The 17,445-nt window shown below is 49.1% G+C and overlaps 1 protein-coding gene across 1 annotated transcript in view; it reads left to right on the top strand.

The window, feature by feature from the left end:
* The first annotated feature begins 6,191 nt into the window (after nucleotides 1-6,191).
* tom1 (target of myb1 membrane trafficking protein) overlaps nucleotides 6,192-17,445 on the top strand; it is a 17,161-nt gene continuing 5,907 nt past the window's right edge. The window contains exons 1-8 of the mRNA XM_062484305.1: nucleotides 6,192-6,339; nucleotides 9,089-9,173; nucleotides 11,535-11,613; nucleotides 12,859-13,008; nucleotides 14,689-14,823; nucleotides 15,691-15,801; nucleotides 16,313-16,429; nucleotides 17,303-17,436. Of these exons, the coding sequence (XP_062340289.1) occupies nucleotides 6,288-6,339; nucleotides 9,089-9,173; nucleotides 11,535-11,613; nucleotides 12,859-13,008; nucleotides 14,689-14,823; nucleotides 15,691-15,801; nucleotides 16,313-16,429; nucleotides 17,303-17,436 (863 nt within the window). The 5' untranslated portion in view covers nucleotides 6,192-6,287. The remainder of the gene's footprint in view (nucleotides 6,340-9,088; nucleotides 9,174-11,534; nucleotides 11,614-12,858; nucleotides 13,009-14,688; nucleotides 14,824-15,690; nucleotides 15,802-16,312; nucleotides 16,430-17,302; nucleotides 17,437-17,445) is intronic.

The following is a 17,445-nucleotide window of genomic DNA, read 5'->3' as shown; positions in this document are numbered from 1 at the left end:
CAATGTCTAATATGGGGAAAACTGCCACTCGGGAAACTTCCGGGTTCTGAACTGGTTGCAGTGCCACTCTAGTGCCATATGAGGGCGCTAACGGTCCAGTGCAGAATGAATGGAGGTCTGGACCTATTCACCTTATTCTGGAATTCACGATGGGCCATCCGCGTATTCTCATTTCCGGTTTAGATACTTTCCGCTTTAAAACGGTACTAAAAGAGAACGTCTTCAACAGGCTCTGGTACTAATTTAAGGCTATTTTTTTCAGGGACAATGCACACTAATCAACAGCAAAACTGTAAGTGCGCCAGAGTTAGCCAGAGAGGCTAATTTTCATCTGCTGTCCCCAGCCAGATGTTTAAAGGCAGCCTAAAATGACAAAATATCAAATAACATACTAAGGTTAAAATAAGTCAATAAACATACAGTAACGTAGACACACCCAGTTCACATATAAGCAACAGAAAAGTGTACTTGCAGTACAAGCGCATATATAGCACTGAGGCACATAACATACATCAACACGGCAAACACACATATAAGCAGACAGTACATCAGTGCTTGCATACCTGATTGGCAACAAGCCATTCCTTAAGTTGTTTAACCCTCGTGCTGCCTTCGGGTCACATGACCCAAAGGTTCATAACGAACCATCGTTGTGTTTACCCAATTTTACCCAATAAAAAAACAAATTAAAATAATTTTCTTTTAACCTTTGCAATGTGGGGGGTCTGAGACAGCCCAACGGTTAAAAGAAAATGCTTCACTTTGTCTTTGTATGCGGTAAATCTGTCGCAATACGACGGTGGGTCACAATGACTGATGGGTCAGAATGACCCGAAGATAACACAAGGGTTAAATGTTTTGTATGTGTCTTTTGTGCATATGTGTGATGGCAGAGCATTCCAAGTGTGTGCTGACTTTACAGAAAATGCTGATTTGCCAAAAGAGCTAGAACTATGTGAAATACAATCACCTCTTGAAGCAGATCTAGTGTGTCTGCCATTCTGAGTGCGCTGTTTAACCCTCGTGCTGCCTTCGGGTCACATGACCCAAAGGTTCATAACGAACCATCGTTGTGTTTACCCAATTTTACCCAATACAAAAACAAATAAAAATAATTTTCTTTTAACCTTCGCAATGTGGGGGGTCTGAGACAGCCCAACGGTTAAAAGAAAATGCTTCACTTTGTTTTTGTATGCGGTAAAGTTGTCGCAATACGACGGTGGGTCACAATGACTGATGGGTCAGAACGACCCGAAGATAACACAAGGGTTAATAAAATTGGAGTGGAGTCATACCATTTAAAATGTTAAAAACCAAACACACATCAGCGAATTTAACAAGGTTCTCCCACCTCAAGATATTATGTTTGATGAGGATATTGCAGTGATGGTGACTTTTTGTTTTTTTATCAAGTGTTTTTAAAGCTTGTTTATGGAGAATATGGATAGATTTTAACGTTGTGCTGCTGGCTTGTGACCAGCTGGTTAAACAGTAGGTCAGATGGGGGATAATCATTGCATTAAAATACAGTTTTGCAGCCTGCATGGTTAGACCGTTTCTTATATATCTAAAATTCACGAGGTTACATTTTAAGACATTTGTCACATGTTTTACCTGTTTTTTAAATGAGAGATTAGAATCAATAAAGATTCCTAAATATTTAAAATTGGATACTACCTGTAGCCTTTTACCAGCAACATAAACATCTGGTTCCAGTGACACCTTGCAAGCCCTTTTTTTGAAGAACATACAAACAGTCTTCTTAACATTCAGATGAAGGCAGGAATCTGCCATTTAGATACATTCAGATGAAGGCAGGAATCTGCCATTTAGATACATTTGGTCATTGTGGTTGTGAGCTTCAGTGCAGGTTGTTCTTAGTTTTTTGCATGCACATAAATCACTGTGTCATCAGCGTACATTTGAATATCACATCCATTGCAGACACCAGGCAAATCATTAATGTACAAGCTGAACAATAAAGGTCCTAAAACAGAAACCTGGGGGACCCCCACTTTGGATCTCAGAGTAGATTATGAAACATTACCCACTCTGACACACTGGGTTCTTCCCTCAAGATACGATTTCAAGAAGGTAAGAAGGTAAGGTAATAGAGATGCCCAGTGTCAACTGTGCAGTTCGTGGCTGCCATAACAGCTGGAGAAAACTGAATCAGACCCTGTATTATCATTGTTTTGACCATGGAAAGAAGAGATCCGGATCTGCGTCCCTGGCTGAAGTCGCTGAATTTAAAAGACCCACTGAAGTTTCCTTTTGTCTGCTCGTATCACTTGCAACATCAAGTGTGTAAAAAGAGATAAACTAGCTAGGTTATATTTTAGTATGTTTTAGTATTCTCAATTGATGATATTAGTAGATACAAGATTATAACCAAATGTATGGGCATCGCTGTGAGCCAAACAACTGCTACAGTGCATCTAAATGTAATGTAAAGCTTTTGAAACAACGCAGCAATCAAATTATTTAATAGATGCGTCTTTGTAATTGCCATTAGATAGGAGGGAAGATTACTAGTGCACACCCTATATCATGTAAGTTTTAACACGTTGCATAAAGCTTGTACCAAAGACCCTTGATGAAAAAGTTGTTACTATTTATTATTACAGCACAATTTGTGTAATTTGTCACTCATACATTTGCAGTTTATGGCCAATAGCAGAGACCTGATGTAAAAACTAGAGCCTCAAGTAGATAAACAAGAAGCTAACGTTCTACTGCTAACAATGTTAGCTGGTCGGTTTTGCAGGGGAATCTCAAATACATGTACTGACTGTAAAATTAATCACACACCTGAATTCTAGAGGACCTAAGCTTTTAAACACAGAGGACCTATAGCAAATGCATATGCCCTGCAGTGAAATCGTTAGAACATCTTATGTTTGTGGCTAATGTAACGCCTGCTTATCACAGCACAGCGCAGGCCAGCGATCTGACCGGCAAACGAATTATATAAACATTTAAAAGTCGTTTTCAAGCCATCCAGTGAAAGGGTGTATTGTTGACTTGTAGCACACGAATATAGCACATCTGGCACAAATCCACCTAATTATTTAATATTTTAGCAGCGGGACTTCTCGGCAGTTCTCCATTGAATTGAATGATATCCCCGGTAAAGCGGAAATGCCAATACAACGGAAGTGCAAAAAGATAAAAAGTGGGTGGGGCGGAATAAGGTGAATACTACGGTGGCCCTGAAGTGCAAATCACACCCACTAACATGAGTGCATCCCCCCAAATGAAAACACTCCCCCCAAATACGAGTCAACTCCCCCCAAATAGGATGACTTGCTCACCTCCCCCCAATACAAAGACACGCTCCCCCAAATGGGAAACGACATTACATTAACTCAAAAACACATTACATTAACTCAAAACGGAAAGGGTTGGTACTACACTTCGTTGCTGAATGGATGAAGTAACTAACAATAAATTGATCGACAGAAGTACAAAATGCAATAGCCTGACAGAGTTACGTGCACCAGGACATTTGTTTGGCTAGCGAAACAACCATCCTGGTCCACGTAACTCTGTCATGAAGTTGATCGTTTTGGTTGGAATAAAAGAAGAAACATTGTGTTAACAATTCAGAGTCATGACTTGCACTACACTTTATTTTAATCAGGGACATTCCTATGAAATAATCTTAGATATGCTGTTAACGTTTCACAACATTAAAATAAGTAGCCTATGCGCACGCTAAAAACACAGTTGAAGGAAGCAGGACTTTTCAGAAAAAAAAATAATAGTCCACAACAGAAGAACGAAATGCCACAATGACAGAGTTACGTGGACCAGGATAATTGTTTGGCTATCGATTTTGACGTTTAACACGCAATATATACTTTTGCATAAGTAGCCTACTATTTGCTACATGCTTCGATAGCCAAACAAATGTCCTGCACGTAACTCTGTCAGGCTATTGCATTTTGTACTTCTGTCGATCAATTTCTTGTTAGTTACTGCATCCATTCAGCGACAAAGTGTTGTACCAACCCTTTCCGTTTTGAGTTAATGTAATGTGTTTTTGAGTTAATGTAATGTCGTTTCCCATTTGGGGGAGCGTGTCCTTGTATTGGGGGGAGGTGAGCACGTCATCCTATTTGGGGGGAGTTGACTCGTATTTGGGGGGAGTGTTTTCATTTGGGGGGATGCACTCATGTTAGTGGGTGTGATTTGCACTTCAGGGCCACCGTAGAATACCCCTCAAAATCCACTTTTCTCAGGATATAATTTTTTGTCTAGCAATTTGAATTTTGAATTCGAAAGGAGAGGCAAAAAAATACACACTGCTGGGTGTTAGATTTTTTAAAAGTCGCTTGTATTAAAAAGCCTTTTAAAATGTCAATGACGTCATCATACACATCGTACGACCAGAGAAACAGCTTTACGGCAAGCTGTGGTCACTTTGAGGCATCGACAACACAGCTGACAGGTTAGGCTCTCCCTGTCAATACACATGCTAGAAAGAGTTTTGGCTTGCTAATGTTGTTGCTAATGTTGCTAATGCTCTGACATTCTGGTTCTTGATGCCATCAAGCGAGATCTCTGGTCGTTGTCAGTCTTTCACTAACCAATCAGCATTCTTTAGCAGAATGTGTTATGGGCAACAACGACTCACCCTGTAAGAAATCGAAAGGACATAAGTACTCGTTCATTCAACTTTCGACCTATAATCCATGTTGAACATGCAAAAACTACAATCAAATCTGAGATTTCAACGACAATCAGGCGAAAGAAACAAATGTAGCCGTTTAGCTCCATAGACTCCCATTCATTTTGCACCCGCTCGCGATCACCCCCAGTGGAACTCGGGTGGAACTGCAACCAAATTCGGTACAATGGGGCTTAAAGATCTTGTAAAGCAAATTCCATGATTTGCTTCTCAGTACATTATATACGTGTGAATGAGTTCCTGAAAGCATGTGCAAAGCGCAAAAACTTTGTCACACTGAAATGTGGAGTTAGACCGTAGAACAGTTTCTCTTCCGTTTTCAGATCAGGTTTTAATGGGCGGAGCCAAAAAATTACCTATCTATGTCATTTTGACCCATCTACGTCAGATCACTGAATGGTTCCTTCTGCTGTACTGTTATTGTAGCCTACATCAGCTAGCTTAGCTAGCTTCAGGATGTCTCCCTCCACCCGCAACTGCATCTTCCCTGGATGCAAGAACTTAAGCTGCGCTGCAAATCTATTTAATTTCCCTATTGATGAGGAAAGGAAAAATAGGTGGATTGATTTTGTGAAGAGCCACGCTGATGGCTAATGGTCACTGCCGCCTCTGCAGTGACCATTTCACGGCGGACAGTTTTAACATGGACCAGAGACAGACGGGGTTCAGGGACACACGGCTTCTCTTGCAGCGCGGAGCCGTACCGAGCATCGCCCCTCCGGCCGTTCATCCTCCGGTCGCACCTGGACCATCCACCACCGCCAGTTCATCACTCAGTTCTGTGTGCTTGTTATAATTATACTAGATAACTTTTCCAGAGGTATCTCTGCTATGAGTTAGTGCAAACCGCTAACTTGATATTAGGCTACTCAGTGTAGAATGATGGTATTTTGGTGAAATGGTAGCTAATGTGCTAGAAGTAGTTGGAGAGCTCACTGTCTGCTGTCTCTGGTGTCCATTTTTACTCCTATGTTACAGCTCAAGGGAACATTTCATTTATATGCATCTGTATGTTTCACTCATTGAACAAATAAATTCTATACTGTTTTGTTCGGCTTGACATAGCGTCCATGATCTGGGTCGTAGGTAGGCAGCGAGGGGCGGAGCTTCAGCTCCTTCAGGCGACATGCCCCCCCAGTCTCAAGCAGAGAAGAGTGCTGATTTTGTCATGATTTCAAAGCCTAATTTAACATACTTGTCTGCTCCGCTCGCCTTCCCACAATGCCCTACGCGAGCGTCAACGCCTGGTTTCATTGAAAATGAATTGGAAGCCAACGCCGCCCGCCGCCCGCTCCGCTGCAGTGTGAACGCACTGTAATGATAGGTAATAGGTTTTCCTTATTGGTCTATTTAAAACATGTCAATTTTGAACGACATGTAGGCTACATGTTCAAAATATCACAAACTACTTTGCCAGTTTGAAACAAGGTCAGATGAATTAACGCGCTCCAGTACGCTTTCCCTTTAATGGATTACGTCACCTAATTCAACTTGTGCCCCCACTTCATTGCTTTTAGAAACGCTCCTCCCGGTTTTGTTGGAGCGGAGTGGGACGGCTGGTACGCGGAACCAGGGAACGGAGGACAAGACGAAAATGGATTTTTTAATTGGGAGTCCGTTTTCTACGCCGGTGGGACAGCGAATAGGTAGGCAGAGAAAGAAGGATTCGCTTTAGCAACACGATGAAGTGCATCGTACTATTGTAAGGAACAAGTGAAGTTGTCTAGTTTTGTATTTACATTGCAAGCAAGGTTCATCAACGTCCGTTGTCGACAAACAATAAACTCTTGTTCGAGGTAAATAGGGTTAGAATGAGATTAACAAACATATAGCCTGGTAACAAAAAAAGTAGGCTATGTGAAAGTTACAACTCTTTTAGTTGATTAGAATTGACAGCGCATCCAGAGATTATTCCTGGATTGACACTTGCACTGCACAATGGGGACACGTCGGCGGGCTGATCCGCAAGGTGATTGGTCAATTGGTGTGGCGTTGCTATGCCACAGACGAAGTTTATGGGGGAGAAAAGCCGGTCTCTTTCTCCCATAGACTTATACAGTAGACACAACGAGCCTGCTCTTTAAAGATGGCGTCCCCATTCATTTATTTGAAAAGTGCTCATTTGTGAAGCGAGGCAAGCGAGAGCGCGAAACGGACCGCGCCATCTTGCCATCTTTCCAGTTCCGGCTCGTCCGGTCTTGCGCAGAACAGTGGCTCGCCTTGCTCCGAGACGATAGAGTTAATATAACTAGAAGAAGCAACTTTTGTCTTCCAAGATGGCGTCCCCATTCATTTCTATGAAAAGTGCTCAGTGGCGCAGTGAGGCAAGCGAGAGTACGAAACTGGACCGCGCCATCTTTCCACTTCCGACTCTTCCGGTCTAGCTTTAAACAGTGGCTCTTTTTTTCCCTAGTTCCGAGACCTCGTGCACGCTTGCAACTAGCTGTACACGTCATACTTTGCGACAACCAGTCGCGAGCATAGATTTATGTGGTTGCGAGCGTGTGAGCTAAGGCATTGCAGTGGCAGAATGGGGTACAAGTCCGATAAGAATCAGAGACATGATGCAAACTTTACGGAAATGTATGCTGTCACTGTATAGTATTCCTTTCACTTGTTTTTTTAGAAATAGCCTATAGGGCTAAATATAGGGCTATTCTAGATGGAACTCATCACATATGTTGTTTTTTTTCTTCGTGATTTGAGTATGATTTCCAACGCATTGTATCGGATTAAATAAACTGTTAACATGAACACTTAGCTCCGTCGTTGTTCTCGCCAGGCAAAGAAAGCTTAATAGTTATTTTTGTAACAGAAATCTTCCATAATGCAGACTTACCATAGCTTACTGTCAACTTTATATTCAAACGAAATGCCACGAAAATCACACTGCCTTCAATTTAACATCAGTGTAGAAATGTGGCTTGTGTTTTATATGTTCAACAGGATTAACCCTAACCCAAACGCCTATTAATGGATATAACGTGATCTAACAAGACTTGGTAATAATGTAATAAATTGAGAAGTGTGTCTAAAATATAATCTACTTTATTGAACGTGCCTTTGAAAGGGGCATATTAACAGAACTATATACAAGACGTTTCCATCAGATATAAGTGGGGGTGAAACATAGTCACTGAGGACCTTCATTGTCCCACAAAAGCAGTCTGGCTTTGACACGATCAAAAAAAGAATAATGAGTGTGTTTAAGAAAAGCTTCTGAAGGCAAGACTAATATTATTTAAATATATATATCATTTCCTATTGTGGTTATCAGTTAAAGTACTATTAATCTTCGTCTTTGCTCCAGATAGACATGTCAACAATCTATGCTCACGCTTAACATAATATAATATTTGCCATCATGTCATGAACGTTTTTACGAAAAATCAAATCTATTTTAAAATAACGGGAATAAACTATATTAACAACATTTCATGTATGTGTGACAACCATTTGCTAAACTTGCTACAACAGGGCAGGCAACTCAAGCCATTTCTTTCAGCTTCTTTCTCTCAACGTCGGAGAGGGCGTCCCCTGTGTCCGTGTCCGTGAAAACGGAGTAGTATAAATCGGCCTTTAATCCCCGAATGTTTACAACGTCTGGCTCCGTGCCTGATTAACACTCGGATCGATAAGCAGTCTCAAAAATGGTAGGCCTATCAATATAAAAAATAATACGACCCCCTTCCGTAATCATTATAACCCCCAAAAAATTCACTGCACCCCCAGTCAAAGCAGGCTGCATCCGGCCCTGGATGGAAGGCAGTTTCAAGAAAGATGGGAAAGCGAATGTTTGTGCTTCAAGGAGAAAAACCGGTAACCTATGTATTTTGTGTTATATAAAAAAAAAAAAGACTAAGAGTACAATCTCCGTTGGCATTTTGACACCAAACACAGAGATTAAAATGCAAAATGTATCCTCCAAGAAAGACAGCAGATTGGCGGACTGCAATTGCAGCAGAATATGTTCACAAAAGCTACAACTAAAACACTATGTTTTTACAATGTTACATCGTAGTTTCAACTGGCCCTTTGAGGGTAACCATAATGCTGATGTGGCCCTTGGTGAAAATGAGTTTGCCACCCCTGCTTTAGAGCATTAATGATGTGTGTGGAGTATTAGACAGAGTATTACATTTAGTCATTTAGCAAATGCCCTTATCCAGAGTGACTTACAGTAAGTACAGGGACATTCCTCTGAGACAAGTAGTGCCTTGCCCAGGGACAACGTCATTTTTTGCGGCCGGAAGTCGAACCGGCAACCTTCTGATTAATAGCCCGATTCCCTAACTGCTCAGCCATCTGACTCCCTATTAGAGGTGTAAGTAGTCTAATTTACTTAGTAACTTAGAAAAACAAGTCATCATTGTCTGTGTGTGTGTGTATTCCCAGAGCGTGCCACCTGCCCCAGCCTGCAGTCAGAGGACTGGGCCCTCAACATGGAGATCTGTGACATCATCAACGAAACTGAGGACGGGTGAGTATCTGGCTAGGGGACAAGAAGCTAGGGGACTGGAAGCTAGGGGACAGGAAGCTAGGGGACAGGAAGCTAGGGGACTGGAAGCTAGGGGACTGGAAGCTAGGGGACTGGAAGCTAGGGGACTGGAAGCTAGGGGACAGGAAGCTAGGGGACTGGAAGCTAGGGGACAGGAAGCTAGGGGACTGGAAGCTAGGGGACAGGAAGCTAGTGGACAGGAAGCTAGGGGACTGGAAGCTAGGGGACTGGAAGCTAGGGGACAGGAAGCTAGGGGACTGGAAGCTAGGGGACAGGAAGCTAGGGGACTGGAAGCTAGGGGACAGGAAGCTAGGGGACAGGAAGCTAGGGGACTGGAAGCTAGGGGACTGGAAGCTAGGGGACTGGAAGCTAGGGGACTGGAAGCTAGGGGACTGGAAGCTAGGGGACAGGAAGCTAGGGGACTGGAAGCTAGGGGACAGGAAGCTAGGGGACTGGAAGCTAGGGGACTGGAAGCTAGGGGACTGGAAGCTAGGGGACTGGAAGCTAGGGGACTGGAAGCTAGGGGACAGGAAGCTAGGGGACTGGAAGCTAGGGGACAGGAAGCTAGGGGACTGGAAGCTAGGGGACAGGAAGCTAGGGGACAGGAAGCTAGGGGACTGGAAGCTAGGGGACAGGAAGCTAGGGGACAGGAAGCTAGGGGACTGGAAGCTAGGGGACTGGAAGCTAGGGGACAGGAAGCTAGGGGACTGGAAGCTAGGGGACTGGAAGCTAGGGGACTGGAAGCTAGGGGACAGGAAGCTAGGGGACTGGAAGCTAGGGGACTGGAAGCTAGGGGACAGGAAGCTAGGGGACAGGAAGCTAGGGGACAGGAAGCTAGGGGACTGGAAGCTAGGGGACAGGAAGCTAGGGGACAGGAAGCTAGGGGACTGGAAGCTAGGGGACTGGAAGCTAGGGGACAGGAAGCTAGGGGACTGGAAGCTAGGGGACTGGAAGCTAGGGGACAGGAAGCTAGGGGACAGGAAGCTAGGGGACAGGAAGCTAGGGGACAGGAAGCTAGGGGACAGGAAGCTAGGGGACTGGAAGCTAGGGGACTGGAAGCTAGGGGACTGGAAGCTAGGGGACAGGAAGCTAGGGGACAGGAAGCTAGGGGACAGGAAGCTAGGGGACTGGAAGCTAGGGGACTGGAAGCTAGGGGACAGGAAGCTAGGGGACAGGAAGCTAGGGGACTGGAAGCTAGGGGACTGGAAGCTAGGGGACAGGAAGCTAGGGGACTGGAAGCTAGGGGACTGGAAGCTAGGGGACAGGAAGCTAGGGGACTGGAAGCTAGGGGACTGGAAGCTAGGGGACTGGAAGCTAGGGGACTGGAAGCTAGGGGACTGGAAGCTAGGGGACTGGAAGCTAGGGGACTGGAAGCTAGGGGACAGGAAGCTAGGGGACTGGAAGCTAGGGGACAGGAAGCTAGGGGACTGGAAGCTAGGGGACTGGAAGCTAGGGGACTGGAAGCTAGGGGACAGGAAGCTAGGGGACTGGAAGCTAGGGGACAGGAAGCTAGGGGACAGGAAGCTAGGGGACTGGAAGCTAGGGGACTGGAAGCTAGGGGACAGGAAGCTAGGGGACTGGAAGCTAGGGGACTGGAAGCTAGGGGACAGGAAGCTAGGGGACAGGAAGCTAGGGGACTGGAAGCTAGGGGACTGGAAGCTAGGGGACTGGAAGCTAGGGGACAGGAAGCTAGGGGACTGGAAGCTAGGGGACTGGAAGCTAGGGGACTGGAAGCTAGGGGACAGGAAGCTAGGGGACTGGAAGCTAGGGGACAGGAAGCTAGGGGACAGGAAGCTAGGGGACTGGAAGCTAGGGGACTGGAAGCTAGGGGACAGGAAGCTAGGGGACTGGAAGCTAGGGGACTGGAAGCTAGGGGACTGGAAGCTAGGGGACTGGAAGCTAGGGGACTGGAAGCTAGGGGACAGGAAGCTAGGGGACTGGAAGCTAGGGGACTGGAAGCTAGGGGACTGGAAGCTAGGGGACTGGAAGCTAGGGGACTGGAAGCTAGGGGACAGGAAGCTAGGGGACTGGAAGCTAGGGGACTGGAAGCTAGGGGACAGGAAGCTAGGGGACAGGAAGCTAGGGGATAGGAAGCTAGGGGACTGGAAGCTAGGGGACTGGAAGCTAGGGGACTGGAAGCTAGGGGACAGGAAGCTAGGGGACTGGAAGCTAGGGGACTGGAAGCTAGGGGACTGGAAGCTAGGGGACAGGAAGCTAGGGGACTGGAAGCTAGGGGACAGGAAGCTAGGGGACAGGAAGCTAGGGGACAGGAAGCTAGGGGTCAGGTTAGGGGACAGGGGATGCTGTTGCCATGGTGGCGTGATGCTGGTGTTGCTGTTTCAGACCTAAAGATGCCGTCAGAGCCCTGAAGAAGAGGATTGTGGGAAACAAGAACTTCACAGAGGTCATGCTGACCTTGACCGTGAGCTCCTCTCCTTCCTTTCCTCCCTCTCTCCTCTCCTCCCTCTTCCCTCTGTCCTTGCCTTTCCTCCCTCTCTCCTCTCCTCCCTCTCTCCTCTCCTCCCTCTCATCTCCTCCCTCCTTCCTCTCCTCCCTCTCTCCTCCCTCCTTCCTCTCCTCCCTCTCCTCTCCTCCTTCTCTCTTCTCCTCCCTCTCTCCTCCTCCCTCTCTCCTCTCCTCCCTCTCTCCTCTCCTCCCTCTCCCCTCCCTCTCTCCTCTCCTCCCCCTCTCCTTTCCTCCCTCTCCTCTTCTCCCCTCCTCCCTCTCTCCTCTCCTTTCCTCCTCTCCTCCCCTCTCTTCCCCCTCTCCTCCCCCTCTCCTCCCTCTCTCCTCTTTTCCTTCTCTCCTCTCCTCTCCTCCTTCTCTCCTCTCCTCTCGTCCTTCTCTCCTCTTCTCTCCTCTCCTCTCTTCCTTCTCTCCTCTCCTCTCCTCTCCTCCTTCTCTCCTCTCTGCTCCTCCCTGTTTTTGTCAGCTTCACTCTCCACCTCTTGTTATCTTCTTAGGCCTGCTTCACATAACAGTGTATTTGTAACTTTAACATTTACATTTAGTCATTTAGCAGACACTCTTATCCAGAGCAAAATGCTCTGGATAAGAGCACAGATTCTATTAAGAATCTATATAGTTTGTACAGTCTCAAAGCAATCATGATCACTCCAACTAAACAACCCTTTTTTTCTCTTCTCATCACTAGTAATCTGGTCTTCTCTTTGTGTTTCCTCTCTCCCTCCCCCTTCCTCCCTCTCCCCTGCTCCCCTTCCCCCTCCTCCCTCTCCTCTCCCCCTTCCTCCCTCCCCCCTCCTCCCTCTCTCCTCCCCCTTCCTCCCTCTCCCCTGCTCCCCTTCCCCCTCCTCCCTCTCCTCTCCCCCTTCCTCCCTCTCCCCTCCTCCCTCTCCCCTCCCCCATCCTCCCTCTCCCCTCCCCCATCCTCCCTCTCCCCTCCCCCTTCCTCCCTCTCCCCTCCCCCTTCCTCCCTCTCCCCTCCCCCTTCCTCCCTCTCCCCTGCTCCCCTTCCCCCTCCTCCCCCTCCCCTCCCCTCCCCCTTCCTCCCTCTCCCCTCCCCCTTCCACCCTCCTCCCCTGCTCCCCTTCCACCCTCCTCCCCTGCTCCCCTTCCCCCTCCTCCCCTGCTCCCCTTCCACCCTCCTCCCCTGCTCCCCTTCCCCCTCCTCCCTCTCCCCTCCCCTCCCCCCACCCCCCCGGGGCAGGTTCTGGAGGCGTGTGTGAAGAACTGTGGCCCCAGGCTGCATGTGCTGGTGTCCAACAGGGAGTTTGTAGAGGGGGTTCTGGTCCGCTGCATCCTGCCCAAGAACAACCCCCCCCAGGTGCTGCAGGACAGAGTCCTCAGCATCATCCAGGTACACACCTGCACACTCACACCTGCACACTCACACCTGCACACTCACACCTGCACACTCACACCTGCACACTCACACCTGCACACTCACACCTGCACACTCACACACACCTGCACACTCACTCACACCTGCACACTCACACCTGCACACTCACACCTGCACACTCACACCCACACGCACACTCACACTCACACCTGCACACTCACACCTGCACACTCACACCTGCACACTCACACCTGCACACTCACACCTGCACACTCACACACACACCTGCACACTCACACACACACCTGCACACTCACACCTGCACACTCACACCTGCACACTCACACCTGCACACTCACACACACACCTGCACACTCACACCTGCACACTCACACCTGCACACTCACACCTGCACACTCACACCTGCACACTCACACCTGCACACTCACACCTGCACACTCACACTCACACCTGCACACTCACACCTGCACACTCACACCTGCACACTCACACCTGCACACTCACACTCACACCTGCACACTCACACCTGCACACTCACACCTGCACACTCACACCTGCACACTCACACTCACACCTGCACACTCACACCTGCACACTCACACCTGCACACTCACACACACACCTGCACACTCACACCTGCACACTCACACACACACCTGCACACACACACCTGCACACTCACACACACCTGCACACTCACACCTGCACACTCACACCTGCACACTCACACACACACCTGCACACTCACACCTGCACACTCACACCTGCACACTCACACACACACCTGCACACTCACACACACACCTGCACACTCACACCTGCACACTCACACCTGCACACTCACACCTGCACACTCACACCTGCACACTCACACCTGCACACTCACACACACACACCTGCACACTCACACCTGCACACTCACACCTGCACACTCACACCTGCACACTCACACCTGCACACCTGCACACTCACACCTGCACACTCACACCTGCACACTCACACACACACCTGCACACTCACACCTGCACACTCACACTCACACCTGCACACTCACACCTGCACACTCACACCTGCACACTCACACCTGCACACTCACACACACACCTGCACACTCACACCTGCACACTCACACACACACCTGCACACACACACCTGCACACTCACACACACACCTGCACACTCACACCTGCACACTCACACACACACCTGCACACTCACACCTGCACACTCACACCTGCACACTCACACCTGCACACTCACACACACACCTGCACACTCACACCTGCACACTCACACACACACCTGCACACTCACACCTGCACACTCACACCTGCACACTCACACCTGCACACTCACACACACACCTGCACACTCACACCTGCACACTCACACACACACCTGCACACTCACACCTGCACACTCACACCTGAACACTCACACCTGCACACTCACACCTGCACACTCACACCTGCACACTCACACCTGCACACTCACACACACACCTGCACACTCACACCTGCACACTCACACCTGCACACTCACACCTGCACACACACCTGCACACTCACACACACACACCTGCACACTCACACCTGCACACTCACACCTGCACACTCACACCTGCACACTCACACCTGCTCACTCACACCTGTTCACCTGCACACTGTGTTCCAGGCGTGGGCGGATGCGTTCCGCAGCTCCCCGGCTCTGACGGGCGTGGTCTCTGTCTACGAGGACCTGAGGAGGCGGGGCCTGGAGTTCCCCATGACAGAGCTGCATGGACACTCCCCCATCCTCCCCCCTGACAGGGTAGGACTTTCCCCCATCCTCTCACCTTCAACCAGGTTTAATAATCTTCCTTTAACTGTTCTTCACTAACTCTTCCAGTCCAGCTGTGGCCTTCCAGTCCAGCTGTGGCCTAACCCTTGTCTAACTGCATGTTTCCTGTCCCTCATTCTGTCCCTCCCCCATCCTCACCCCTTCCCCACTACCCCCATCTTCCCCCATCCTCACCCCTTCCCCACTACCCCCATCTTCCCCCATCCTCACCCCTTCCCCACTACCCCCATCCTCACCCCTTCCCCACTACCCCCACTACCCCCATCCTCACCCCTTCCCCACTACCCCCATCTTCCCCCATCCTCACCCCTTCCCCACTACCCCCACTACCCCCATCCTCACCTCTTCCCCACTACCCCCATCTTCCCCCATCCTCACCCCTTCCCCACTACCCCCATCTTCCCCCATCCTCACCCTTCCCCACTACCCCCATCCTCACCCCTTCCCCACTACCCCCATCTTCCCCCATCCTCACCCCTTCCCCACTACCCCCATCCTCACCCCTTCCCCACTACCCCCATCCTCACCCCTTCCCCACTACCCCCATCTTCCCCCATCCTCACCCCTTCCCCACTACCCCCATCCTCACCCCTTCCCCACTACCCCCATCTTCCCCCTTCCCCACTACCCCCATCTTCCCCCATCCTCACCCCTTCCCCACTACCCCCATCCTCACCCCTTCCCCACTACCCCCATCTTCCCCCATCCTCACCCCTTCCCCACTACCCCCATCCTCACCCCTTCCCCACTACCCCCATCTACCCCCATCCTCACCCCTTCCCCACTACCCCCATCTTCCCCCATCCTCACCCCTTCCCCACTACCCCCATCCTACAGAGTGTATCTGCCTCTGCTGCTCCCCCCTCACCCAAACCTCCTCCTTCCTCCCCACTGTGCCCTGCACACCAGCCCAACCCGGATGGACCAGTTTCCTTAAGCCCCTACCAGGTGACAAACACACACGTTACATACCTCATACACCTCAAACACACTCCTCACACACACCTCACACACACCACCTCCACCCTCTCCTACCTCCACACACACCACCTCCACCCTCTCCTACCTCCACACACACCACCTCCACCCTCTCCTACCTCCACACACACCACCTCCACCCTCTCCTACCTCAACACACACCACCTCCACCCTCTCCTACCTCCACACACACCACCTCCACCCTCTCCTACCTCCACACACACCACCTCCACCCTCTCCTACCTCCACCCTCTCCTACCTCCACACACACCACCTCCACCCTCTCCTACCTCCACACACCACCTCCACCCTCTCCTACCTCCACACACACAACCTCCACCCTCTCCTACCTCCACACACACCAACCTCACCTCCACCCTCACCTCCACACTAACCCTCCACTCTCCCCAGCATGTTACATCAGACAAGGTGTTGTTGTTCCTGTTAACACACAAGGTGTTGCTGTTTCTTCCTCCTCCAGGTGAGGAAGCTGAGGGCGGACCTGGTGGTTGTCCGAGGCAACCTGGCAGTGATGTCAGACATACTGAGTCATCTGGAACCGGGGTCAGCCAATCACAAGGACTCAGAGCTTCTGCAGGTGGGCCTGGAAGGTGCTGAGTGGGACCATATATCTCACTGTTCTTCTGTTCTCTCCTCCCTCTCTCTCATCCTCCTCTCCTCTCTCTCCTCCTTCTCCTCCTCCTTTCCTCCTTCTCCTCCCTTCTTCTCCTCCCCTCTCTCTCTCTCTCTTTCCCTCTCCTCATCTCTCTCCTCTCTCTCCTCTCTCTTGATGAAGAAAGTGTTTTGTCCGTCTCTTCATAAACGGAGTGACTAAGTTCAGTTGAGTTCTGGATTTTAATAAGTATTTATCAATCTGCAGATTGGGAGAGAAAACCAGACCTCTGACAATAAATGACAACACAACACCAGGCTTAGGTCTCAATCATGTCTCTCTGAAAGCCGGAGGACCATCTTTTATAGGGCACAGGAATGTAAACATAGATAGTGACAGTCAGGCAGTAATGACGTTACAACAGTCTCAGAGGAAGAGATTCACAGCTCCCAACACATGACCACTCAGACTAGAGAGATCATAGTTGGCGCTCTCCTTGTAGTCATGACAAAGGACGTTTACCCAGTACTTTCTCCTGATCACGAACATCTATTAACCCTGACACATAGACACAATCTACTCTTATTAATAGCAAGCTTACATGAGAACATACTAACTAGTATCCAATGACTAGTTCTATTGATTAGTGAATAATGTAAGCACACCGGAAATCGCAATTTCTTCCACACTCTTCTCCCTCCTCCCTTCCTCTCTCCTTCTCTCTCCTCTCCTCTTTCTCTCTCCTTCCTCCTCCTCCTCCTCTCCCTCTCTCTCTCTAACAGCAGCTGTATGGGGTGTGTAAGGACTCTCTCTAACAGCAGCTGTACCGGGTGTGTAAGGACTCTCTCTCTCTAACAGCAGCTGTACGGGGTGTGTAAGGACGTGCAGGATCGTATTGTGGAACTTGTCCCCAGTCTCAGCGAGGAGCATCTGATAAAGGAGCTGCTGGTTGCCAATGACGACATCAACACCACCTTCACACGCTACCACAGGTACTCTTC

The sequence above is a fragment of the Osmerus eperlanus genome, chromosome 2 (genome assembly GCF_963692335.1).
Source record: "Osmerus eperlanus chromosome 2, fOsmEpe2.1, whole genome shotgun sequence".
NCBI lineage: Eukaryota > Metazoa > Chordata > Actinopteri > Osmeriformes > Osmeridae > Osmerus > Osmerus eperlanus.
This window is presented reverse-complemented; position numbering and strand designations above follow the sequence as displayed.